The sequence below is a fragment of the Macrobrachium rosenbergii genome, chromosome 6, assembly GCF_040412425.1.
Source record: "Macrobrachium rosenbergii isolate ZJJX-2024 chromosome 6, ASM4041242v1, whole genome shotgun sequence".
NCBI lineage: Eukaryota > Metazoa > Arthropoda > Malacostraca > Decapoda > Palaemonidae > Macrobrachium > Macrobrachium rosenbergii.
In genome coordinates this window covers 8,391,200-8,419,054 of record NC_089746.1, presented here as the reverse complement: position 1 = coordinate 8,419,054, position 27,855 = coordinate 8,391,200, and the positions used below count along the sequence as shown (strand labels likewise).

Sequence of the window (27,855 nt, the reverse complement as noted above, 5' to 3'; positions counted from 1 at the left end):
TTCTTTCAATAAGGAAATTGTTAATTAATTTGTGAATGCGAGAAATAAAGGTTTGCGAAGCAAAAATCTTGAAATAATGGTTTCGTTAAACATGCAGAAATTATTGAGAATAAGTAAACGGAATTAATTGACACGATAATACGGTAAAATCACTGTTTATGTGCTTGAGACCTAAATCAATCAAGAAATGGAGTCGTTACATAGGTAATAGTTTTTCATTAAAAGGGAGCTATTTGCGTATAGCTTAATGTATACATTATTCTAATTTCTGCATTTTCTCAGTATACATGCAAAAATAAAGTAGGTTCAAGTAACAGTAATTTTTATTTTATAATATATATAAATATAATATACAAAAGAAACGGATGAAGAATGTGATACACTCGTGTTCGTAGGTTAATGGCCGCCTCCTTGTGATGACATGAATGCCGAAGATCTCGTTAAAGTGTTTGTGTGTTTTCTATTTTGATAGAGGTGAAAATGGGCAAAGTCAAACAGAGAAGGCAACGCAATGCGCGATTTAATCCCATAGGGTTATCTGAAGCTGTTGCAAGTGACAATGTGGTGGCGGTTGGTGTAAATGAAGAGGATTCGGGTGACATTACCCCTGGCGGGTTGAAGATCATCGGTGAAAGGGTAAGTCTGGCCAGCTTGTCTGGGCCTCGCAATTTAATTCCGCTGGTAAACGATAGAAAACATGGCTTTTGAAAGAGACATATCGAAAACCTGTTAAGTTAATTCGGTGTAATTTCACTTTTAGGCCACAACTTGAAATTTGAGTTTTTATGATGGGCTCGGAAGCCCAAGTCTCCATAGGTAGGCCACTACCCCAAACTTGATTCGAAAATCTATCACTTATGGGAGTGGTTGTAATACTAAAAATTTAACGTTATTACTAAGATAGGCCCACTCCTTAACATCTTTCCAAATACATTCACCATATGCGTTGGAAAGCTAAGTTTGCTGTTCATGCCTAGGCCTGCCTGTTGTTGGTGCTAACCACTCGCTTTGTTTCCCAAGGGTTTTAATGGGGAAGGGAGGGCTGACCGAAACCGAGTTTATTGCACCAGCAGGAAAGGTCTGGGTAGAACTATAGGGTAGCTCCGCGTCGCCGACGGTACTATAACTTGACTTTTTCTACAGTATTTAGGTTGCTAATTATGAATTTACCTTTCATTTTTGGCGCTCGAGTCTAATTAACCTGTAATTAACCCCGAAGTCCTCCCAACAAGGGGTTTCCATACGCGATCTTCACACGACAGAGCACGGCTACATCTGTTTCGAACGGTTCATATCCTGTCCGGCAAGTCCAGTAACTTGTTAACGCATGGGTACCCAATGCCCCGGGCCAGTACTAAACACGGCGAAGGGACATTCCATTTGGCCGACAACAAACAGATGCACCGCCAGTATCAGAACCCCTGAAAGTGTAGAAAAAACCAGTTGAAAAGGTATAAACAGGCACAGAGCTAATATATAGAATTACCAAGGTCTGGAATGCAAAAAACACAAGATAAACTGTCAAAGAAATTCATAGGCCTGGATTATGTCTGTATGTAGCATTAGCCTAGTCATAAAACACATCATAAAGGACATAGATGTCACAAGGCCAGGTACAGTGGTCCGTCATAACCATACTTTCTCTAACCAGTAATTCTAAGCACTAGCTCCGCGCCTATTTTTACCTTGGAAACTGGTTTTTTCTACACTTTTAGGGCTTCTGATACTGGCGGTGAGTTTGTTTGTTGTCGGCCAACTGTTATTTGCCCTCTAACTCTAGTCAACAGTAAAGGGGGACTGTGGGAATTTGGGGTTTAGGGTGGGGGAGAACACAGAAATGGAGTGGACATGTTTATGTTGGGGAGGTGCCCTCTGGAGGGGAAAAACGAGAGAGAGCCATTAGCCAACAGGAGGGAGTTAAATGCATTTCGCTGTGTTTAGTACTGGCATCGGTGGGATGGAATGTCCCTTCGCCGTGTTTAGTACTTGCCCCGGGCGGGTACCCATACGTTAACAAGTTATTGCACTTGCCGGACAGGATGTGAACCGTTCCAAACAGACGTACCCATGCTCTGTCTTGTGAAGCTCGCGTATGGAAACCCCTTGTTGGATGGACGACGGGTTAATTACAGGTTAATTACATTCGTGCAACAAAAATTGAAGATAAATCCATAATTAGCAACCAAAAAACTGTAGAAAAAGTCAAGTTAGAAGGAAATTGCTGACACAGAGCTACTACTTAGATCTACCCTCTAACCAAACCAAACCCAGTGCCTAGCTAGGTTTCTCACCCATCTGAACACCGCAACCCAAGCCGACCCAGGGCACCGTAAGTCATAAAGGAAAATGCAGAGATGCATCCTACACTTAACTTCCCATATCTAACCTAACTTACTAACCTTACCATTCTTAATATAGCCTAACCTAGTGCCAAATCCCCCTCCCCTAGACTCCCTGCCTAACCTGACTAGAGCACTCTAAGTCAAAGAATAAGGTATGGACAAACCTAGGTTAGGTCAGAATAAGGGAAGAAAGGTTAGGGAGCATCCTTGTATTTTAATCTGTGACTTACAGTGCTTCAAGCCAGATAAGGTGGTAAGGTTTTTATCTGTGAAACTTGAATATTACTGCATTGTTTTATCTTACTGCACTGGTCACAAGACCGTTACAGACTGAAATGGCCTTATGAACTTGTATGTAGGGTTAGTCCCAAGTTGAAGAGTTTTTTAAAGTGTGCTTACACACCATATTTCAGAGTAATTCTGTTTAAGCTGATTAATGTGTTATACATAAACCTGTCGTAAATGTAAAAACTTGCCATATGAGGGGTGTTTGAGTAGATTTTTGTAATTCCCTTCCATTTAGATGTTATACTGCTTTGTAAATTGAAAAGGCAAAACGTTCAGACTAATCACTGGTCTTGCCTAGACCAGGCCTGAAGAAAAACAGAAAAATGTGGAGTTTTGCCTAACCACAAAAAAAGGAAATTACCCATCTCTTGGGATAGGATAGGCTATTATTAGATTCATAGAAAACATGTACAGTACTTGGAGCCTTTTACTTTACCCCATTCCCACCTCCATTCTTCAATCTTTCTGCCTTACCTCTCTAACTGTTACTGCGCAGGTATTGGGTTTTCTCCCAGATTTACCGTTAGATCCGTGTATAGCACTGTACTTTCTTTCATTTATTTTCTGGACCTGTTTGTTGTGCTATCCAACCATTCGAACTCCGTTTTTCACTGTATTAAGCACTTGAATGGCTGACAGTGCCCTAGTGCTTTCTAGCCTAAATTTCATGATTCATTCATATATGCATGTAATTTTTATTTGTATGTCAGGGAATTTTGATACAAAACAGTACTTTTTTATATCTTTATCAAGACAATAAAAGATTTGTAATTTACTTGTTACAGTGCACATTGCTTGTACATACAGTTTTAAGTAGTGTTCATGCTGTGTACACATGAAATCGAATATAGAATTTAATACTGTACTGTATGTACTGTATATCTTTAATTTTTGTAGCCCTGATATTTTTATAGGTATTATATGTTATGCTTCACAGTGCACTTTCTTTAGATAATTATTTCCCTTGTAAAAGCTCAGTCTTCCACCCCCCAGATATCAAGTGCTGTTGTAGAAGAACGGCTGGGTGGTCTCAATACTTTAGCAGCACTAGCGTTAGATGACCATGCTGCTACTACCATTGCTGATAGCAGACTTATTCGAAAGGTATCACTTCTTCTCAAAGACCCTAATCCTGAAATCAGATTAGTAGCAGCTGGTGCTCTTCGGTAAGTACAGCACTAAGTAACATTTCTGCTTACTTGTTATTAAGTTTCACAAATTTCCTTCATTCTTTTGATCATTCACTTTATCAGAACCTACGAAAGTATGGGAGAATAGCATTCTGAACATATTGCTCTCTGGTCTGTAGTAGATGATATTTAGCTTAGCTTCGTTTGTTTGTACTTAATTGGCAATTAAAAATGATTTTTTTTCTTGTTTCAGAAATGTTAGTGCAGGAGGATCTGAGGAAGTTGTGGAAACTATGGTCCAACAAGATGTCCTCTCACCGTTGTCAGACCTCCTCCATGAATATAAAGATGCTTGGTCCCCAGCATCTAATGACCTTGGAGAAGTTGTGTCTAGGGATGTTGATCCTATGACTAACATATTTGTTCATGCCACACACTTTCTTTTGAATCTCTGGTTAGTTAAAATGCAGTTGCTTAAATGTTAGGGTAATTTCAGTTATTGCGTGTTTAGCATCATGTTCTGATTAACCCATAAGTTGTGATTAGCAGAAGCTGATTAACAAAACAGTGTGACTTGCATTTTAAGCTCTTCACACTTCTTGTGTATCATGCAGTAGGATCAAAAAGAGCTTTTGAGTAGTCCAGAGGTTAAACGTGGAGAAATCTGCATATGCATGTAAAATGTACAAGCATTACACCTATAACATAAAACATAAACAGTATCACTGTCTCCATATGAACCCATTAATAATTAAAAGCCTTACTTTTGATCAGTGAATCCTAGTTGCATCTACTTCCCCCAATCATTGAAGGAAATTAACCCAATTAAGAATGCCCGGGCATCCTTCAAGGAGCATCTCTTGAGACTCATTCTTATGTCCAGCTTGGTAGCACCATCATCAGATTGTAACACTCCGAGAATTTAGCCTCTTTTGTGGTTCATTGTGATTTGTACCATTCATTATACTCATTTCATACAACTTTATTATTTGGAATGAATCTTACCTACTGTTAAAGTTAGCTTTATCTTTGCGCCGTTTGGTACAATCAGCATTTAAAAAATTATCAAAATATGCTAACTCACTAGGACTGTCTTTGTATTCATCTGCTTCCCATCGATGGTGCTGGAATGTTTACATTCTGTTGTGTTCTTCATGCCAACATGTCATACAGATGGCCGGATCAGCATTAGTAATATTTTGATGATTTCTGGCTAATTTTCTCCTGTACGGTATTGTGCTAGTTTCTGTTTTTGCTTCATGTCATCTGCATCAAGCAGAGATGAAAGTATTAGGCTGTATAGGAAAGACTGAAAACTGAAAGATTAGATTTGGAAGATGACCACATAGCCCATGTTAGACTAGCTGCTCAGGCATGAGTGTGGTTTTCTTGATATGTAGTTTTTAAGTGATCTGATGAGAGGATGTAAATTTTGTGTGGTGTTGGAATATGGTAGAGGCTGATGTTTATGTAGATAATTAGTTAGGGCACACCAGAAGCCTACCCAGTCTTTTCCTTTTGTCTTCCAGTAGTGCTTTTCCTCCTGAATTAACCTACCTGTTACCCTAGGTTAATTCCTCTCTCTCTCATTCTGCTCCACCTTCTTTTGCTCCCTATGTGTTCAGGATAAAAATAATAATTGACATATTTTTTTATTAGTTAGGATTTTGATAGAAAATATTAGGTCCAAGATCGCTCATCCCCCCCCCCCCCCGTTTTCTACCTTTTTCGGTTTCCCCTGCGAGAGGGAACCAAGGTTCTGTGCCCTTTGACACCTCTCTCTCAACCAACTATCCCGTTTGGGCTCGGCACCAAGCCGCCGAACAACTCTCCTCCAAGTTCAGAGTTTGTCTCTCTTGTTCGTTGGCTCCAATGTTACCCAGTGTGACAACCTGAAATCTGCTAAACATAGCAGTTTTTCCCTCTCAGTTAGGAACACTGGCTGGCTCCTGTTCCATCCCTTTTGGTATATTATGATGCAGGCAGACAGTAGAGATAGGGATTCAGACTGCTCTGAGCCATGTTTTATCATGAAAATTATAATTTTATTTGCATTTCCACTGTATATTTTAGTACATCTGTGTTTTACTTACTAGGGTGGTGGAATGATCACCTGTATATTTTAGCACATTTGTGTTTTACTTACTAGGCCGGTGGAATGAGCATCTGCATCTCACTCTGTTTATCCTTAATAATGTTCATTACAGTCTATCTGTCAAAGGATGCTTTATTATATGTAGAACTATCTCAGTCACATCACCCTGCTTTAGCTAAACAGAACATTCCGTTTCCTATGATAGTATACAATCATCCCAGCACTTCACATCTAATACAATCATCCCAGCACTTCACATCTACCACTGATGTGAAAAGAACTCTGGTTTTGTGAACTCTCAAGTGCACATTTTTGTCTTCTGTTTCCTGGAAGGAACTGTAGAAAGAAATGGTCTAGAAGAGCCATTTCTGCTATTTTGGTCCTGGCTTAGAAAGACAAGTTGCACAAATAAAATATTCATGTTAAGACATACTATGCAGCAATGTATGCAATTTAAAAAAAAGCTTGTTTTTGTTGATTGCAAAAAAGGAATTTGACAGCATCCACAAATACTCAGGTCCTGTGAAAATAGACTGATAAAGTGTTGATGCTTTAGGGTTGCACAAAATTACAAGGGTTTTTTAATGTGCAACCTTAAAGCATGAACACCTAGGCTCTCCAGTCTTGCGTTTCACTTTCGTGTCTACCATTTTCTTATATTCCAGTACTGTTTAATATGTACAGTATATATATATTTTTTTTACACGTGTGCACACGGAACTGACAATTATCAGTCTCTTTTCACAGGGTTTGAGTATCTGTGGATGCTGTCAAATTCATTTTAGTAATCAACAATAACCATCAGAAAGTTATTTTTAAACTGCATACATTGCTGCTTAGCATGTCTGTACGTGAATGTTTTATTTGTGCAACTTGCCTCTCTAAGCCAGGACCAAAAACGGCAGAAATGACTCTTCTAGACCATTTCTTGCAACAGTTCCTTCCAGAAAACAGAAGACAATAATGTTCACTTAAGAGTTTACAAAATTAGAGCTCTTTCCATATCAGTTAAGAATTGTAGTTAACAATATTAGAGCTCTCTCCACATCTTTAGTTTTAAATATAACCATAAAGTCAGTGATACTGTAATTACAGGCACTTGGAGCTGTTGGTCAGTTTTTGCTATTTATACTTGGGGAATTTATCATATAAATGGATGGATACATATTCTTTGGGATCATTACCAGCAACCAGACAGGTTTGCCTGTTGGAGAGGACTTGCAGGTATATTTTTAGCTTTCTCTCTTCAGTTTGTTATATATGGCATCCTTAGAATTGAATACCAGTTTCTGTAGCAGCTACATCTTAAGTTGTTTGGTAGGTGTTGTCTTTGCTTGAATCAGGTGTTTCACATTGCAAGAGTATTATTTTATGTATTCGATATTCATGTTTGTGTGTGGTGACCAAAGACTGGGCTCTTTTACCTTGCTTAATCCCTAAAATTCCTCCATGAGTATTGCAGGTCACACCCAGCATCCTGAGGCATTCAACATCTTGCACCTCCCTCCTAAGTTGCAACATGGGTTCTATAAGTTTGTAGTGAAATAAATTTTTCATTTAAAAAAATTTTTTTTCCTTAATATAGGTCTGTCACTCACTTCACAGTTGCCTTTCTTCCAGCCCCATTGACCTTGCAACTAGCATTTTAAACCACATAAAACTGAAGCAGTTGCCTGGTTTGAACTGGAGGATCCAGTGGACATATGTGCAGTAATACTCCGGCTCTATTATGTGTTAGACAAAAAGACTGTAGTGCATGAAACATTCAGAGACAATAGATATGGGCTGTATATGATTGATGGGTTTGCTTTGGATTAATCAGTCTTTTTATATAAATTTATGTTTACAGTAGAACTCAGGCGTTTAATGTTTGAAAAGTATGGGTTTAACTGTTTGCGTGTGACCATTTCTTGAGTGTCATGTAAATTTTTTGCTTTTAAAGTAATGAGTTTTAAGGAGGTGTAGTTTTGGAGATGAATTTACTGAAAACAGATCTAACTAGAGGAGGACCATGTTTTTACATTATGTTTTTTGTAATAGTTTGATTTTTTTCAGTGAGTGTAGTGAACAAGCTCTTCATTTCTTCAATCAAGAAGACCTAATTCATGTCCTCCTTCCACATCTGGATCCAGCTAACTGGGGCCACACACTAGCATTGGCAATAGCAGAATGTCTTTTGTGTGTATCGGAGAATAACACTAATGCTCACACAGCCATTCTGCCTGCTGCAGACTCTTTGTTGCAGTACATATCACGTACTCCTGATAATGCAATAGATATGCATTTTGCAGCCACAATTGCAGGTTTGTAAATTAATGCTGATTATTATGAGGTACAATCTGACTTCTTAAAACTGGCACCCTTGGGACCAGGTCACTGCTAGAATACAGAAAGTCCCAGATTTTAGAAATCGCCCCTAAAAAAAAACCCTATTTAAACAGTCTTTCCAGCTCATTCCACATATAGTGTGCTGTGTTATCAAAAGTAGAACAAAGCTTAAGAATAATCACTGTCATTCATTAGGTTTAGTTCCTTAGCTAAATTCTGGCCTGCTCCATGAGCATCACTCTGAAAATGCTTACACCTTCACTGCGTAAGAGATTAAACTTTTTTATAAGTGCATTGTCAGATTCTGATCCCCTGGCACCCTTCATTGTTTTTGGCACTTCAAACTTTTCTGGTGTTTGTTTTCAGCAAAAACTAAAAAATCCGCTGGGCTGGTTAGGTTGTTACACCAACAGATATCCATTTGCAAAAGTCAAGTAGTACTGTTGTGTAAAGAATAATGATAATTTTAGTAAAACTTTTATTGCAATACACTCCCTGAACACCTGAATTTGCCCTTAATCCCACTAGCCTGAACAGCTCTCAGTTACCAATCCCACTAGTGGGAAATTTTAACAGCCAGCATTACCAACACTGCAGGTAAAATCTTGTCACTTGAGCTACCATAACAAATGGTTGGCAACGCTGACACAGGTGTGTGCTGACACTCTTACCTTTGTCAGTTGCTTTTTGTTTGCATTGCTGGACGGTTGTTTCCTTCCGCAGTGCAATGTTTAATCCCATTGCCTGACTTCTCTTTTGTATTTTGGATTTCTGGTGAAGACCTGGATTGTATTTACTGGTTTTTTCTCCTGGATTAAGACTTCTGCTTGGTTGCTGAGCTTTTTCTGGATATTTTTGACGTGGAACATTTTTGGATTTGGGTTTGCCGGTTCCCGGACTTGATTGGTTGTCAGGGTCAAGTCTTCTCTTTCACCTTCTACAACTGTGCCATTGGCTTCGACTTCAACTGCCCCTGCGACTGTGGATGCTAGCGCTCATCGCTCCTGTTCTTCCTGCAGAGACGGACGAGTACCTTGAGACACGATAGGCATTCAATCTGTCAGGTATGTAGGAAGGTTAAGTGTGATGTGCAGACTCGTTGTGATGAATATTCTGATTGGATGGTAGAAGAGATGGAGGATTACATTTATCATCGCAAGTCGTTGGCTGGCGGTAGACGGCGGCCAGATTCTTCATTGCCTCAAGTGTCTCAGGCTTCTGTTAGAGATCAGTCGAAAGATTTAGCGAGTTCAGAGGTAGTCAAACAGATAGAGGATAGGATTGCAAGTAATATGGCAGATTTAATAGCTAGTCTTTTTCAACAATTTTTAGATAGGAATAGTAGTAGTGTTAGGATGTCTAATCCTTTTTCCTTTTCAGCTCCCCTGCCTGTTCCAGAACCAGCCCTAACGAGTGCTGAGGGTAATGGAGAACCGCAAGCCTCCGAGTGGGTAGGTTCTGCTGGCCCCCTTGGTGCGGGACAGGCAATGAAGGATCCCCAACCCCTTGTAGTGTTGATGGTAAATTTAATATTGATAATGTTAGTCAGGATCTAGGCGTGACAAAGACGGATAGGTATAGGTTAGGTACTGAGGAGGAAGTACTAAGTGTACAGAGCCGTTCTCCTGGACGGGTTCCAGTTTCGGGTTCGAGTGGAATTTGTGCTCTGGCAAAATTCTCTCTTTCATCATTTCTGTTCCGGTCTGGCCAAAGTCTCAAGTCAATGTTTCAGTTCCTGTGGGGCAGAATCCTTTTGCTTTAGCTCCTAACTCTCTTTTGACTGTTTCTGAATCTTCTACTTTAGTTTCCCCCTTCTCTGTTTTTCCTACTCCTTCATCCAGTAAGACGGATTCTGGTGTGTCTTTTTTGGCCTCTAAAATTGGTTTGCGTGATCGGCCATTGGACGTGGCAGAATATAATGCAGATTTGTGGGGTCTATCAAAAGGGTACAGACTTTTTGATGAGAGGTTGATTTTTGAATGTTTTCTCTAACATTAGAGAGTAGGTGACACTGGAGTGTCCAGAATTCATGTCGGATATGCTTCAGGATTATCATGGAGGGGCGGATTCTGTGTACTTTTTGTCCCTTCGTTCTAAGGATTCTTCTTCTTCTTCTGGGTTATCTGTCACTTCATTTTCTGCTTCCACATACTCCGTTGCTCCTTTTTCAGTCTCCTCTTCGGCTTCTTTGGCTTCTTCATCTTCTGTCTCTCCTGCGGCTTCGGCATCTTCCGCTTTCCCTCCTTCTTCGACTTTTGGCATTTCGTCTTCTCAGGTAACTCTTTCTTCATCTGCTATTCCTCTGTCTTCCACCTTTCCATCCTCAGTACAGTCTTCTTCGGTAGGAGGATCTTCCGGACAGGTGAAAACACAGTTTCGGTAGAATTTGGCCTCAGGTGTTTCATGTTCCAACCCTTTGGGTATGTGCAACGCCTTGCTTCCGCATCAAGTGGCTGTTCCGGTAGTATCAGATATTTCACAGGGTTGCCTGTCGCTTTTAGTTCGGGTTTGAGCTCCGCTGTTTTGACTGGTCTTGCGGTACCTTTTTTGAGCGGTTTGCAGCTGTCATTGCCTGCATTTTCCACTGCGGTTCCCCCGAGTGTAGCTTATACCTCTTTCATTCTCCCTCCTTCCTCTTCGTCTTCTTCTGTCCTGCTGCAAGCTGTTTCGTTTGCGCATCCTCCCCCAGGGTTTAGCATTGTGGGTTCGGCTCCTCTCACTCATCTTCCCTTTGGTAAGAATGTGGAATTGGCTCCGGGTTCCTCGGTTTCTCCCTCTCTTCCTCCTGGTGGAATCAACAATGTGGATTTAACTCAGGGTACCCGGTTAGGTGTTGGTGTTCAGCATTCTGGTTATGATGATCTGTTTGCAGACTCTTTGTCGTCGTCTGGGCTTCATTCAGTTCCTCCTCCTTCGTCTGTCTTAGACCGTTCAGACTTGCGGAACAGGATTCTCATCCGGAGGTTCAGGAGATTCCAGTGGACTTAGAATGTCCTCTTGCTAGCAGTAATGATTACAGACATATGCTTGAGTATGTTACTTCTTCGTACCCTCAAGCAAGAGCTCCGGACCATCTGCATTCATCAAATCAGTCTTTATTTGAGTCTTTTTATGCCACTAAGCCAGCTCCTGCTCCTTTTTCGTGTGGGCTGGTTTGGTTCGTCGGGTTAGACAGGCTTTGGAGGAGGCCGACGGTCGTCTAGTGTCGGTGGTGGCTTCTAACAAGCAGGACATTTCTCTTCTTTCTCCGCATAAGGAGATTTATTCAGTTCGAGATAACCCTTTGGCAGGTGTCAGGTTGCCACTCAGTGAATCAGTTGAGGCAGTCCTGTCTTGGTCTCCGGCGTCGTCTCAGCTTGTAGGGGTCTCTCTTTGGGAAGCAGGTGAGTTAGAGGATGTGTTGCGTAATCAGACTGAGGCCCTTTCGCACCCTCTTTGGATGTTGTCTGGTTTATTGGGGTTCTTAAAGAGTGACGGCTATGTCCCTTTGGATCTGTCTCTTCTTCCCCAATTTGTATCGTGGAGTCTCAGCGTACTGGCCAATTCGTTAAGTCGCTCTCGCCAGGTATTGGGGGGAGAGTGGACTTTGGCTCAGGAAGTAGTATGTCAGGTTCTCCGGAAGTGGCCAGCAACTGTGGACTTATTCGCAACGAGATTAAACCATCGTCTTCCGGTTTATTTCTCACCAGGGGTGGCCCCCACGTTGATAGGCACCGATGCGATGTTGCAAAATTGGAATCACATGGTGTATGCTTTTCCTCCTTCGGTCTCATTCATCAGGTAATCAGGAAATTGTTGGAGAGTGTCAAGACGTCTATGACTCTAATAGCTCCTTGCTGGCCCCAACACCCTTGGTTTCCAGAACTCTTAGAGCTCCTCAAGGAAGTTCCGATGTTCCTACCCATGCGGAAAGATCTTCTTAGACAACTGCATTTTCACCATTATCATCCTGATCCCTCACGTGCTGAACCTAGTTGCATGGCGACTGTCAAGCGAGTAGGTAGACAGACCGGACTCTCTAAAGCTGTGGCTAGACAGCTTTCTTTCAGCTTGAGAAAGTCAACCCAAAGCTTTACCAGGTCAGATGGACAATGTATAGAGGTTGGTGCTGTAAGGAAGGTCATTCCATCTCTAGACCTTCCATTGCTAAGATAGCTGACTTTCTTTTATTCCTTCGGAAAGTCAGGGGTCTTTCGTATTTGGCTATTGCTGGCTACCGCTAAATGCTTAGCAGTACATTTAGTTTTCATCTTCCCGAAATTTCTAGTAGTAAGATCATCCATGATTTATTACTTTCTTTTAAGATTGAACGTCCTGTCTTGCCAACTCGGGCCCCCCTTGGGATTTGTTGGAAGTACTTCAATTTTGGCGTTCCCCTGCTTTTGAACCCACTGAAGATCTGACGTTAAGACAACTAAGTAAGAAGGTGCTTTTTCCTACAGTTTTAGCTACAGCCAGAAGGGTGGGCCAGCTTCAGGGAGTTTCTAGGCTGGTTTCCTATGCGGAAAATGATATGTATTTGTCTTGTCCTCCGGAATTTGTGGCGAAGACGGAGTCAGAGGTCAGCCCTCTGCCTCGTTCGTTTAGGGTTCTTTCTCTGCAAGAGTTTGTTGCTGGCAATCCAGCGGAGATGTCTTTATGTCCAATGCGAGCATTAATAGTCTTTGTCAAAGGTTGAGAAACTCTGTCCTCATCCGCTTACACTTTTTGTCTCTCCGCAGAATCCTTCCCGTCCGTGGTCAAAGAACGTGATTAGTCACTTTCTGAGGGAGGTGATTTTCCAGGCTTCTCCAGGTTCTTCTCGTCATCTTTAAGCTGTCTTACCCAAAGCGTACAGTATTCTGAGTATGGCCTCTTCATCTTTCTAAGGAATTATTCAGTGTCTTCTATTCTGGAGGCAACCACTTGGAAGTCTGTCCTTTTACTTCAGAGACGTTCAATTCGCCTCGGAGGGTTATTCTCTTAGTCCGTGTGTAGCGGCTAACTCTATTATCTAGGGTGTGTTCATTTTAGCTGAGGTGGTATTCTCTTAGTTCGGAGGTTCTTAGGGAACCAGATAGAGGAATTCCTTTTAGTCTTTAGAATCTTAGGTAGCAGTGATAGTATAATCCGTGCACGGACGGGATGCCGAATGTATTTTTGTCGAAGGACAAGAAGCAGAAGCCAGGAAGCCGAACGGACAGAAAGCCGAACAGACATAATGCCGAACAGACACAATGCCAAACAGACATTAAGTCGAACGGACAAAATGCCGAATATTTTTTTTTCTTTATTCAAATTTAACTATAAGAAAAAAAACAACAATAGTTTTTTTTCAGTTGTTAGAAAATCGATAAGAAGGCTTTTTCTTTGTTTGTTTTGAAAATTTCAGAACATATATAAAAGAGAAAAGGAGCAAAATAAAAGTAAAATGCTTGATAATTATTTTATTTCAACAATGTTTTTAAAAGTAAAATGCTTGATAAATATTTCATTTCTACAGTATGTTACAATATACTGCAAGAGAGAAAATGTGTTGGATGGGTAGAAAATAGTTGAAAAACGACATAGTATAATACAAAAAAGAAAATAAAGAATATTTAAAAATTGTGAGCCAGAGATCGTAGAAATGCTAATCCTTCGTCCTTATCATAAGAACAAAATATGGATTTTATTCTATCGTTAATGGCATCGTATTTCTTGTTAGGTCGTGATATATCAATCCCTGCAGAAGCCTGCTCAATTAGAATTTCATTACATGCTTGTTCATTTCTGATAACCTTTAGTAATTTGGAGAGTGTTGGATGGGTTACATTAATTCTCTTTTTAAAAGCCTGATGCCAGCCTTCAAGGGAATTGTTTGTTCTCGTAAATTATCATTAACTCTAGTGTGAACAGACCACAAATCAACATCAAACAATGGTTTCCTCCTTTGACCTCGCTGGATTATCCCTAACCACGTACTTTCAAGTAAACCAAAAATCACTTAGTAATTCATCAGTTTCAGCATCTAAGGAATTCACCAATTCGTCAAATAAATCATGTACATCTGCAGGTGGGACGAAAGCAAGTGCTTGTAACTGCTTGATGAAAAAGCATTACTGGTTTCAACATACCACTGCTGTAGACCACAAGACTGGATATTCCGCCATAAACATTGGCCGAAATGAAAGAAACAACCTGATATAGATGTATTAGGAAAGTTCTTTTTAATGCTATTTATTGTTGCTGTTTCGAAATCAAGTTATTGAATCAGGCTCCTGAAAACCTCTGCTTTTTAAAAATCCAAAAATTTCGTCATATGTTTTTTCTTCTTTGTTACTGGCAATACAATACACCAATGGCAAGGTTTTACTTTTTAAAACAATGGCATGTATGGTATAAAGCTGTTTGCTTAAAGGAGCGGAGTCAAATGTGCCATCGGCAAACCATGCTTGGTTTTTAGATAATAATTTCAAGTTATTTTCTGTCGATAAAATTGTAACAGAGGTGGTTTCATAAAGACGAAAATTCTCGCCACGGATTGTCATGTCCAAGTCTTCACTTTCTTCATTCTTTCTTGCTCGCCTTACCATTCTTGTAAGTGTTTCTCTTTTAGGCATAGAACCAGCAATGCTGAGCAGCAGTTCTTCCAAGACATTATTTATTACACGGCTTGTTACCTCTTCTGTTTGTTCTGCTGTTGTCTTCATTTTATCCAAAGCTTTTAAAATGGTATTATGAGCACCGCCGGGAGGATGTGAATGATCTGAAGCTTGTCCATGTTCGGTATCACTGATCGTTCTAATTCTACCATTGCACACTTTTCGTCGCTCACATCTCCAGTAAGTAGTTTCTTTAACTGTTTTATCGACAACGTATGAATATCCATTCTGAAGCAATTTTTCGCCACCACGCCCTGTCTTAGTGAATTCCATGGTTGAACTCGCAAAAAATAAATTCGTAGTCAAATTTGAATATAGAAAAAAATGTAAATACAAAGCAGTATTAGTAAACTAGGTAACTGTTAATTAAACTAGCAGTTAAATAGTAATTATCGAATTACTGAAAAGTCAAACTTCATTGAAGAAAAAAATCTTAACTATCATTATTTTTGCTTATATTTATCTTTTGTAATCTTAGCAATATTCGGCATTTTGTCCGTTCGACTTGATGTCTGTTCGGCATTGTGTCTGTTTGGCATTATGTCTGTTCGGCATTCTGTCCGTTCGGCTTCCTGGCTTCTGCATCTAGTCCTTCGACAAAAATGCATTCGGCATCCCGTCCGTGTACCAGTATAATCATATGGACTTAGGTTTAGTACTTTTTAAGTATCTTAGACTTTGATAGTCTCCCTACGAGAGTCCGAGGGGGTGCTCCAGTAGGTTAGGCTCTTTCGTTGGCACTGAGATACTTCGTCGCTTGTCGGTCATTGGGCCTTATCCGCAACCTAGATGGGTTACCCAGAGAGTCAGCGGCTCTGCACACTGCTTCATTCCCCTCCACACATGAGAGGCTCTGAATAGCCACATGGGAGGCTCATCGTACTTCTCCACACATGAGAGGTTCTGAAGAGCCGCTTGGTTGATATGGTGAGTGTATGACTAAACAGATATCCTTTGCAGCGCAGTTTGGTGAGCTGCCATCTCTGCTGTTGTAAAAAGGGGCGTGCAATAGAATTAATCCCTCCTCCTTTAAATGTTGTTAATTGGGCAAATTCAGGTGTTCAGGGAGTGTATTGCAATGTGAAGTTTTCATAATAAAACTAATATTGTAATACTTACCTGAACACCTGAATGATTCCCACCCTCCTTTCCCCACATCAATTTTGAACTTGAATAAAGCAGTTGACGAAGGTAGGAGTGTCGGCACACACCTGTGTCAGCGTTGCCAACCATATGTTTTGGTAACTCAAGTTACAAGATTTTACCTGCAGCATTGGTAACGCTGGTTGTTAAAATTTCCCACTAGTGGGATTGGTAATTGAGAGCTGTTTAGGTTAGTGGGATTAAGGGCGAATTCAGGTGTTCAGGTAAGTATTACAATATTAGTTTTATTATGAAAACTTCATTTTATGTACTGTATGCAATTATATTTCATGCATTATTTTCATATCATGTTATAATTTATGGACATAGCAAACAAGCGCCATTTGCGCTCTGCTAATGTTTACATTCTTAAAATCATCAGTTGATTGCATATTACCAACATCATCACAGCCATTAGTTGGTATATGAAATGCATTTTGGAGATTCATTTTATACACAAATTATCAAAGCAGAGTTTAAAAATGCAACTTACTTTATTATTTATAAATGCAGTAAATTATATGAAGTAAAGCTGTGATTTTGCAAGTATCAAATGTTGCTTTTGCCTCTTCTGAAACATTTTGTGGCCTGCAAATTATTCTTTTCTTCTGCCACAGCAACAGCAGTAAATTTAGTGGCATACTTTTTTAACACTTTCCTGTCTGTTGAGTGAAGGATGAATAAAGATTTATTTTGTTCTTATTTATGGAAGTCACAATTGAAAATTAGCAAATTTTTAACAAGTTGACAACTGTAACGCAATCTTTAATAAATGTGCGTTAGTTACAGTAACTAACAAATGCAAACGGCTGTCTCTCAATTCGATTGTTTATGTCAGTACTTGATGTTGTTTATGCCAGTGTCTTGCATGCAGTAGTAAGTGGTTGTTAATTATAGGAAATATTGATGAATTCTTAGAGAAGTCACAATGTTGGTAAGCATGATTTAATGTATGAAGATTTGCATTTAACCTAATGAACTTTGGCTTCTAGGCCTATTTATTAGTTAAAAGCTAAATTAGATATAATATGCATTATCAGTGTTATCTACCAAAACTGAGACAAGCAAAGCTAAATTGGATATAATATGCATTATCAGTGTTATCTACCAAAACTGAGACAAGCAAAGCTAAATTGGATGTAATATGCATTATCAGTGTTATCTACCAAAACTGAGACAAGCAAAGCTAAATTGGATATAATGTGCATTATCAGTGTTATCTACCAAAACTGAGACAAGCAAAGCTAAATTGGATATAATATGCATTATCAGTGTTATCTACCAAAACTGAGACAAGCAAAGCTAAATTGGATATAATATGCATTATCAGTGTTATCTACCAAAACTGAGACAAGCAAAGCTAAATTGGATGTAATATGCATTATCAGTGTTATCTACCAAAACTGAGACAAGCAAAGCTAAATTGGATATAATGTGCATTATCAGTGTTATCTACCAAAACTGAGACAAGCAAAGCTAAATTGGATATAATATGCATTATCAGTGTTATCTACCAAAACTGAGACAAGCAAAGCTAAATTGGATATAATATGCATTATAAGTGTTATTTACCAAAACTGAGACAAGCAAAGCTAAATTGGATATAATATGCATTATCAGTGTTATCTACCAAAATTGAGACAAGCATAGAAAGACTAGCATAGTGTAATCTACTGAAAATACAACTCGCAACATACACTGTGTATATGATGAAATCATGTTTTATGGATGAAATTTTAATGACCAGAAGATTCTGGAATATATATGCAAATCACGGTTCTTTTGTATGCTGTGTATTTTTTGAGTTCCACAGGATGTTTTCGTTGTAAATAATCTACTGAAAATACAAAATATAACTATGATGAAATCATGTTTTATGGATGAAATTTTAATGACCAGAAGCATATGCAAATCAGTTCTTTTGTATGCTGTGTATTTTTGAGTTCCACAGGAAAAAAACTGTGCTTGCATGTTCACAGAGCAAGCTTCAGTTCTGAAATAAAAAAAAAAAAAACTGAAAGGTTTGGTGCCCCCCTCATAGCCCGCTCAAGAGCAATTGGCGGCTGATTCAGAAATGTCCCTGATTTTGGGAGTTCCCGGACCTTGGAATGCCGGATTTTCGAGGTCGGACTGTATCAAAAATTATAAATATGAATATGCATCTTTACCCATTTAAGTTTTAACATTATCCTCATAGTCATGCAGTGTTGGTTCCTTTAATCACATTGTCGCTCAAGTATGTACTGAATATTATTAGTCAGACATCAGGAAAATCAGTATAGCATATCATGTTTATGGGAATAAGATTTTGTTTTAGAGTCTTTTGTTTTATATCTTTTCCCAACTGGTCTTATCAATTCCATCTTTAAAATTCTTAAAGCTGCTACCACACCATACGAGGTAGTATAGCACCAGCAAAATAAGTGGTTTGTAGTTTGTGCATACAAATTAGTTTCATGGGATACAGAATACTTTCTGTGTTACGTGAGGACATTGTTGTAGCCTGGAACCCTCTTCATTTCTGTCAAATTTTATTTCCCTTTGAAAACGTCAAAAAAGTACTGCATCAAGTTACTTTACTTCAAGTTGATGTTCATCTTGCATGCAGAGTACTTTAATCATTTTATTTTGAATGTATGTTTTAAGGTGTGCTGATTTTTTCCTATTTCTTTTCAGGGATACTCACGAACATCGGCTATTGTTCCAGCACAGAAAGTAATTTCCAGTTATTTTTACAGTTATTAGCATCCATATTAGAAAGAGATACCTTAGTTCATACAATAGAATATGCAGCACAGTCTGGCTCTGCTGACACGAAACCATCTCTGATTCCCCAAGATCTTGAACACCTCATTGTAGCTCAGCAGCTTTGCCTGGAGATACTGTCAAACATATGTTGTTCTGAAGGTAACATTTGGTGTTTTGTTTATTACTATAAGTGTTTTCTATGACTATCTCATTTTAGGTTCCTTGAAATCATGTAATGCTTATGTCTTGTGCAAATAAAAGTACATGTGAGATTTATTTCTTGTGTTCATGTTAAGGTAATAATGAAAATTTAACTAGGCCGCTGAGCTGAAAAAGATTAAAAGGAAAACCGCACCCTTAACTAGCATGTATGTATGTATTTTGAAGGGCAGACACTGAAAAACTTATGAAATAAGAAAGAGCTTGTAATTCCATTAGTGAGGGAATGCCATTTTAGTATTATATCCACCAGTTTCCCACCTCCATCAGTCAGTTTAATACCTCTGTCTCAAGTTGATTTTTAATTGATTCCTATCCATTCCTGTTATTTATCATAACAGTCCAACCACTTCCTCGGACTCCCATTAACACAAGGTTGTGTGTCATGGCTACTGGGGGCATATTTTTTTGCACTCTTGTATGGCATACTCCATTATTGATTATGAAAATCCAGTACCACACAAATACTTATAAACAAAACTACACTGCATATTATATGATTTCCCGCATTTCACAGATCAGGCAAGGATCGTGAGACATAGCCAAACATTTATAGGTTAATATTCAACATTACTTTATATTTTGATTATGATAAATAAACAAAATGTAATAAATAGTTTTGTTTTTAACACTGTATGTGTAAAACATATAGGCTTACAGTTTTGAGTGTTAAAGTAAAACCCTCTTGAGACCGAAAAAAATCGTGTAGGCCGAGTCACAAGAAAAAATTAATACCCCAATTCCTAAGGATAAAACATATGAAAGAATGATAATTTTAATTTCCTTTAAATAGAAATGTTATTTAGCTCGGCTGCCTTAATATACTTTAGCGAGTGACTTTGTTCTTTGTTTTAGACTAAGCCAGCCTTGTGTTGGCACGAGCTCTTGCTCTAGGGCAACCTATAACTGAGTGACTTGAGAGACTGTGGAGTTTTCATCATGGCACACCATGCGCCTGTGCCGCCTGGGCAATAGTTGCCAGATACCTCTTACTGAATATTGCCATATACCTTTTGTCTGAAACATGAAAGGAACTGATGCAATATTTTATATTCTAATTGTACATGATTGGAGTCTGTACATAAGGGTCTTTGCATCTCTCCTTTGACCCAATTCTGTTGCACTTTGCTTTTTACTTTTTATCCATTGTGTTTGAGTCCTTTCTGATGTATCTGTCCAGGTTATTTTAATACTTCATACCAAAAACCTCAAAGCCTGTCCTATTTGTGTAAAGAAATTTGAGCTAATGATCTGATTTATCTGGTTTTTATAATAGTAGTAGCTATGCTATCTGTGGGATGGTAGTCTGTTTGATCTGTATATGGTTATTATTATAGTATCGTGGAAGGTTTCGACCAGACCACTGAAATATTTTATGTGATAATTCTTCTATATCTTATTGTAAGAAAATGGGAGAGGCAGCTTGTGATTGAATTTATGAAATTTATCTCTATGTTTTTATATAAGTAACTTACCAAGTAATTACGTAGCTAACATTTATGCTTGTACGACATCCTACATTCAAAATTCGTGGTAACACGTCAGTTGCAGAGCGGGGGGTGACAGGCCCCGCCCACTGCAATGGGAGCATAGGAGTAACTTACCACCAGCGACGTCATTCTGTTTTATACTCCGCTGCCAACAGCACATCACACTCTGCAGTCCTGCTTAATTCACCGGTTCATGCTTGTTTGCCAAATTCGGGAAGTATTCACTTTTGTTTATCAAACTGTTACCGTTTTTTATTTCATCTTTTGCATTAGATTCTTTCTTATGTAACTATTTTGGATTCTAGTGCTTCCAGCCGTCGTTATTGTAGCGAGGGCTGTAAGACTAGACTAAGATTTGTTATGGTGCACAATCCATGTGCACTAAGTGTAGGGGGCAAGAGTGTTCGAGAGAGAATACATGTTCAGAGTGCAAGGACTGGGATGAATGAAAATGGAAGGTGCTCAAATCTCATCTGAATAGACTTGAGAAAAATAGGATCAGGAAGGCGGCCGCCCGAGCAGAAAGTAGGGTCTCTGTGAGTAGAGATTCTTCACCTAAACCTAAGACTGATTCTAGCCTAGCTCTTCCTTCTACTCCTGGACATACTCTCTCTCCAATTCTCAGTCCTCCCTCTGTTCCTCCACATACGCCCATGCCTAGCTCCCGTGCTTCTGACCCCGATGCTATAGCCAGGCTGGAGTCCAGAATTGAGTCCAAATTTAACAAGAAAATTAGTTTAGTAGTGAGTTCAGTGTCGGAGATAGGGGCGTCCCTACATGTGTTTATGGAAAAGTTTTCTATGACAAAGTTAGTGATAAAGTGTTAAGTGAAGTGCCAGTGGAGGAGGTGGCAACCTTTTTTCTGTCAAGAATCCTTCTCCTCCCTTGTCAAAGAATGCCCTTTCATTCTTTATTAGAGACCTGATCTCCAAAGCGCATTCCCGGATTCAGGAAGACTTTTCCTTTGATCGAAGTTAAAGCTCATGAAGTTAGAGCAGTGGCTACCTCTCTCGCCGTCAAGCACAATTTATCCCTCTCATCAATTCTTCAGTTGACCTTTTGGATGTGCAAGTCAATCTTCGCATCTCATTATTTGAAAGAAGTGGAAACAGTTTTTGAAAATTTCAGTACCCTCGGACCTTTGGCAGTGGCTGGCATGGTATTGGGGGAAGAAGTGTAGGAGAGATCCTGTCTCTCTTCTGTCTCTTTGCCTGGATGTAGGGCATCGAGTTTTTTGGGGAGCCTGGGGTTACTTTGTACCTGGAGTGCCCACCAGTTCGGGCAGTGGTTTGTCGTGTCAGGATGGGTGAAAGTGATTTCTGGTTGTTGGTTTGTGGTACTACACCCAGGGCAAGGGCAACTTTTTTCTTGCGTACATCTTGTCAGCAATCAGGCACATCCTCTGTTGCAAGACTGCCACTGATGTAGAGGCGACTCTTGGCTCACCGCCGCGCCACTACAGGTTAAGATGAGCACCAACCAGAGGCAGTATTCTCCTGCTGTGTAGCTTTCTTAACAGGTAAGGAAGCAACAAGCATTGTTTCAATGCTACCCATTCTTTTCTAGTTCAGGTCATTACTACCTTTAATGTTTTTGAATAGATCAGTCCATTTATCCCACCCCCATGCAGTGTGGGATTCAGCTAAGTAATACTTGATAAGTTACATATATAAAAATGACATTTTTTTTTAATATACTTACCAAGTAATTACTGAGTCAAAGCCCTCCCTCCTCCCCTTTTTTCATGGACTTCGCGGCAATAAACAAGAATGATGCCACTGGTGGTAAGTTGCTCCTACGCTCCCGTTGCAGTGGGCGGGGCCTGTCACCCCCTGTTTTGCAACTGACACGTTCCCACGAATTTTGAATTTAGGATGCTGTGCGAGCATAATTGTTAGCTAAGTAATTACTTGGTAAGTATATATAAAACTTAATTTTATTATAAAAATGCCATTTTTATTCCTTTTGTGTTTTTTCAGATGATGATGAAGAATGGAATGACAGTGAAATTGTTTCTGATGATGAGATTGGAGATGCAGAAGAATCAATGGACTTTGGAAACAAATCTGTTCTGTCACCAGAGGTAAATTTAGGAGAGTAATTCTCATTAATTCATGGGCATTCTTTTTGTTTCTAGAAGTAAAAATTTTAGTTTTGTGTTAATTTTTTAATGAATTGTACAGTATTTAGTTAATGGTATACTTAATATTCATTCAGGAAATTTTTATAATAACATTATTAACCCTTAAACGCCAAATGCCGACTGGACGTATCGTATGTCGACTAAAATTGTCTGTTGGGTGCCGTGTGGACGTACCGTACGTCGACTACAAAAAATTTCAACCTTCGGTCAACTTTGATTCGACCGAAATGGTAAAAAAACGCAATTGTAAGCTAAAACTCTTACATTCTAGTAATATTCAATCATTTACCTTCATTTTGCAACAAATTGGAAGTCTCTAGCACAATATTTCGATTTATGGTGAATTTTTGAAAAAAAATTTTTCCTTACATCCCCACGGTAACTCGGCCAAAAATTTAAGAAATTCTTTCGTCATTTTGTCGTAATTTTTGCACTGTTTTTTAATAGCCGTTACATAAGGTTTTATATATGAAAATGTGCGCAATTTCATGTAAAATACAACAAAAAACAACCCATGGTTGTAGCTTTTATCAGTTTGGAAATATTTTCATATAAATCACGATAAGTGCCAAAATTTCAACCTTCGGTCAACTTTGATTCGACCGAAATGGTAAAAAAACGCAATTTTAAGCTAAAACTCGTGCATTCTAGTAATATTCAATCATGTACCTTCATTTTGCAACAATTTGGAAGTCTCTAGCACAATATTTCGATTTATGGTGAATTTTTTAAGAAAACTTTTTCGTTACGTACGTCCGCGCCAGAAATTCTTTCGTCACGTTGTCGTAATGTTTGCACCGTTTTATATTAGTCGTTACATAAAGTTTTATATATGAAAATGTGTGCAATTTCATGTAGAATACAACAGAAAATAACTCATGGTTGTAGCTTTTATCAGTTTTGAAATATTTTCATATAAATCACGATAAGTGCCAAAATTTCAACCTTTGGTCAACTTTAACTCGACCGAAATGGTCGAAAAATGCAATTATAAGCTAAAACTCTTACATTCTAGTAATATTCAATCATGTACCTTCATTTTGCAACAAACTGGAAGTCTCTAGCACAATATTTCGATTTATGGTGAATTTATTAAAGAAAAAACTTTTTCCTTACGTCTCCGCGCGGTAACTCGGCTGAACATCTCAGAAATTCTTTCGTCACTTTGTCCTAATGTTTGCACCGTTTTACATTAGTCGTTACATAAAGTTTTATATATGAAAATGTGCGCAATTTCATGTAGAATACAACAGAAAATAACTCATGGTTGTAGCTTTTATCAATTTTGAAATATTTTCATATAAATCACGATAAGTGCCAAAATTTCAACCTTCGGTCAACTTTAACTCGACCGAAATGGTCGAAAAATGCAATTGTAAGCTAAAAATCTTACATTCTATTAATATTCAATCATTTACCTTCATTTTGCAATAAATTGGAAGTCTCTAGCACAATATTTTGATTTATGGTGAATTTAAAAAAAAAACTTTTTCCTTATGTCCGCGCGGTAACTCGGCCGAACATCTCAGAAATTCTTTCGTCACGTTGTCGTAATGTTTGCACCATTTTATATTAGTCGTTACATAAACTTTTATATATGAAAATGTGCGCAATTTCATGTAGAATGCAACAAAAAATAACTCATGGTTGTAGCTTTTATCAGTTTTGAAATATTTTCATATAAATCATGATAAATAGAAAAAATTCAACCTTCGGTCAACTTTAACTCAACCGAAATGGTTGAAAACTGCAATTGTAAGCTAAAACACTTACATTCTAGTAATATTCAATCAATTACCTTCATTTTTCAACAAACGGGAAGTCTCTAGCACAATATTTCGATTTATGGTGAATTTTTGAAAAAAACTTTTTTTACGTCCGCGTGTTACGAATTCATGCATCATTTTGTGATAATATTTTCTCTGTGTTACTTTGATCGTTTTACAATTTGTTATATACCAAAATCATCGCAATTTAGTGTACAATACAAAGAAAAAAATAACTTGTTAGCTTTTAACCGTTTTGCTCACAGCGATTTGTATACAATTATATATGAAATTTTTTTGCGCTGTCATATATTTCAATATTTATATATGATAATGATATTTTTTCATGTCTGATGGTTGCATACTAAACTTCAGGCAATGACAAAAAAAGGAGCCAAAATGAACTCTTAATCTTAAAAACTAAGCGTGCTGTGATTTTTTGAAAAAACTTTTTTCCTCTTGGCGCTAACTCCCGAACGCCGCCGGCATACGACAGACACTTTTGTAAATAGAAGCTCAGCGTTAGAGGGTTAATTACTCTGAGAGTATTGAAGGCATTTTGATTTTACATCGGTGATTTTGTCAAGCACTGAGTTGCTCTAAAATTAAAATAATTTATTTTTATATAAGTGATTTACCAAGCAATTACAGTATACGTGGAAAGTTAAGCCACACCCCTGAAAAAAATGCATTTTTAGGATTAGTCATTGAAAAAGTATGATTTGGAGCACTTATCCCCTCACTAATACTTGGTTGTGTTGCCCTGGTGCTTGATGACTTCTCTAAGTCGCTTGGGAACACTGTCTGCAAGATTTTGGAGGGTCTCTGGCTCCAATGACTCCCAAACCTCCCTGATGGCTACTTGAGCTTTGGGAGAGAAGAGGTATCCCGGTCGGGAGTTGCCTCTTAATGATGCTCCAAAAGTTCTCAATGGGATTTAAATCAGGCGAGGACCCTGGCCAGTCACTAAAAAGGCCATGTCACAGTCTTTTAACCAATTGACCACTAGTTTAGCGGTGTGGCACGGTGCTCCATCCTGCATGAAAAACTGGTGCCACTGTTTTCAAAAAGATTCCTCTAAGTGATCCCCCAAAAGTTGAAAGTAGTTAAACCTGTTCATATACTCATTCTTGGGGAGGAACACTAACTTCCCAACACCACCATACCCAAAAGAAGCCTATACCATCAGGGTGCTTTACCGTCCTGGAGGTGTACTTTGGGGGGGTGTGGATCGGAGCCATACGGATGGTATACCCTCTTAGCACCACTACCTGTCACACTGAACGTAGCTTCATATGTCCACAACACCTCTCGCCACTTAGTAGGCTCCCAGACCAAGTACTTTTTTGCAAAAGCAACCCTTCGTTGCTTTTGCTGAGCGGTCAGGAGCGGCTTCTTCCTGGCCTTGTAGGACCGCAGCAAGAGGTCGTCGTGGATACGTTTTTGCACCATCCTTATGGCCACATTTCCCAGCAAGTGGGCGTTCTTATCCTTGATCTCAGGTGCTGTGAGAGAAGGATTCTTCTTTAGCTGACGGTGTATAAGCCTTAAGGTAGCAGGTTTGATCTTGTGGGGCCTCCCAGACTGGGGTTTTGGGGTAGGAAGGGTGTTGGCGTCTCCCTCCTCATACCGATGGATCCATCGATACACAGTATGCTTCGATAACCCCTCCTGCACACAAATTTCACGAACATGGATACCTGATTTGTGAAGGTCACTGATTGAGGATATCTCCTCTCTTCCGACAACCTTCCTGGACATCGGAGACAGACAACACAGCACAAAATGCGGAAAAAACCATGAGGAACAGAGCGTGAAATAATGGAGGAAACAAAAAACAAATCAGTCACCAGCCACAGACGGCAGATGACTAATGGTTTTTTATTGTTTGAAACAAGGGTTGCCAACCCATAGATTATCACATATGCGGTAGTTTAACTTTTAGCTGCCTTCCATTCGGTTTATGGGGTACTGTCAAAAAGCGCAAAAATTATAGCCACTCGCTAAAAAATGGCTTCATTTTCCGCGTGTACTGTACATTGCTACTAACTTTCTACATGGCAGTCTTAATGAAATTCAAATTTTTGCTGTGGCGCCACCATCACTAGTGTAGGTGACAGGGTCCTGCCCACTTTCAGGACTGATAGGTACAATTCAGCAAAGAGCTTCAATTCGTTTTCTGCTGACTCTCGATTAATGTCGGTAGTCTTGTGCAGTCGCTGCTTCATCTTTTTGGATATTTTGTCCCTCAAGCATTCGTTATTGCATTGAGGGGTGTAAAATTAGACTTATTAAAATGACTTCTGATTCACACACTAACTTTGTCAAATATAGGGAGCAGGAATGTAGTAGAGAGCTTACATGCCCGGGGTGTCAGGATTGGGAGGATAGTAAAGGGAAGACCTTGAATCCCATCTTAACAACATGGACCGAGATAGGAAAAGGAGGGCTGCTCATAGAGCCAATAATAGAGATAGTCAAGAGATTCCTCCTTTACCAAATGTGGTAGGAGACAGCTCTGTTTCTTTTCCTTTGATTCATGCTGTCTCCCATCCTTAGCCCTCCTACACCTTTACCCCACAATCCTTTACCAGGTTCCCATGCTTCTGATCCCAACGCTGTTGCCAGTCTCGTAGCAAGATTTGATAACAATTTTGAATTATTAGCCAGTACTGTTATGGAATTAGCTCCCTCTTCAGGGATTTTGTATTGAAAATGGCGGCAAGTGTCAGTGTTGCGCCCAGTGACAGTATTGAGGAGGTGGCTGTCCGTCCCCTGGTTCTCCTAGACGAAGGTCACTGTCCTGCTCCCCTGCACCTGGGAGAAACATACTGGAGGTCCAAGGGAGGCCAGTGGGGTTTTCCCCATGGGCAGTCAACCCCTCTGTTGAGCCTGTTTCATGGTTCCAGGCTACAACATAGCACCATTGAAAAGGCGTCTCGTTCAGTGATTCTCGTCTGTCGTCAGATTCGGGAGACTCTTTGCCAGATGTGATGTGTCAGTGGCATCGATCTTCTATCTCTCGGTCTTTGAAAAGACAATTCGATGGGGCAGACAGTTCCCCTCCTTCTGTCAAGAGATATAATGAAGCTAGTGTTAGTCAGCCTTCCTGCAGTTTCGCCATTCCTCCTGCTACCACTTTTCCTGCTCATCATCAACCTTCTTGGGATAGTCCAGGGCCTCTTTCGAGTCATGAGCGCCCGTTTTTGTCTTTAGGCGACATGATACTTCTCTGCTAAGCACACTCTGAGCTCGGAGCTCCCCTCCATTTCGACTCGCTTGGCACCAACTTCAGGGCATTCGGCACCAACTGTGGAACGTTAGGCGCCAACTGTGGAGTGTTTGACGCCAACATTTAGGCTCTTGGCGTCAAAAGTCGGGCGCTCGGCACCTCTTCCTTCTTCATCAGCTCAGGAAGATTCTGCTTTAGCCCCGATTAAATGTCAGCTTGAGGAACTTATGGGCTTTTTAAAAAAGAAACTGTCGTTTCCAAGAGGAAAGACACCTCTTTATCCCATCTCTTCTGATGAGGACAAACTG

At 39.4% G+C, this 27,855-nt stretch overlaps 1 protein-coding gene across 3 annotated transcripts in view; it reads left to right on the top strand.

Annotated features, from left to right (window-relative positions):
- Positions 1-372: 372 nt before the first annotated feature.
- Positions 373-27,855, top strand: part of LOC136839146 (HEAT repeat-containing protein 3) — a 55,304-nt gene continuing 27,821 nt past the window's right edge. For 2 of the 3 annotated variants that reach the window (XM_067104822.1, XM_067104820.1), the window contains exons 1-6: positions 380-636; positions 3,624-3,796; positions 4,014-4,214; positions 7,911-8,158; positions 18,626-18,856; positions 22,386-22,489. In XM_067104822.1, the coding sequence (XP_066960923.1) occupies positions 481-636; positions 3,624-3,796; positions 4,014-4,214; positions 7,911-8,158; positions 18,626-18,856; positions 22,386-22,489 (1,113 nt within the window). In that variant the 5' untranslated portion in view covers positions 380-480. Of the gene's footprint in view, positions 637-3,623; positions 3,797-4,013; positions 4,215-7,910; positions 8,159-18,625; positions 18,857-22,385; positions 22,490-27,855 lie in introns of all 3 variants that reach the window. The other variant, XM_067104821.1, reaches the window with a different exon arrangement.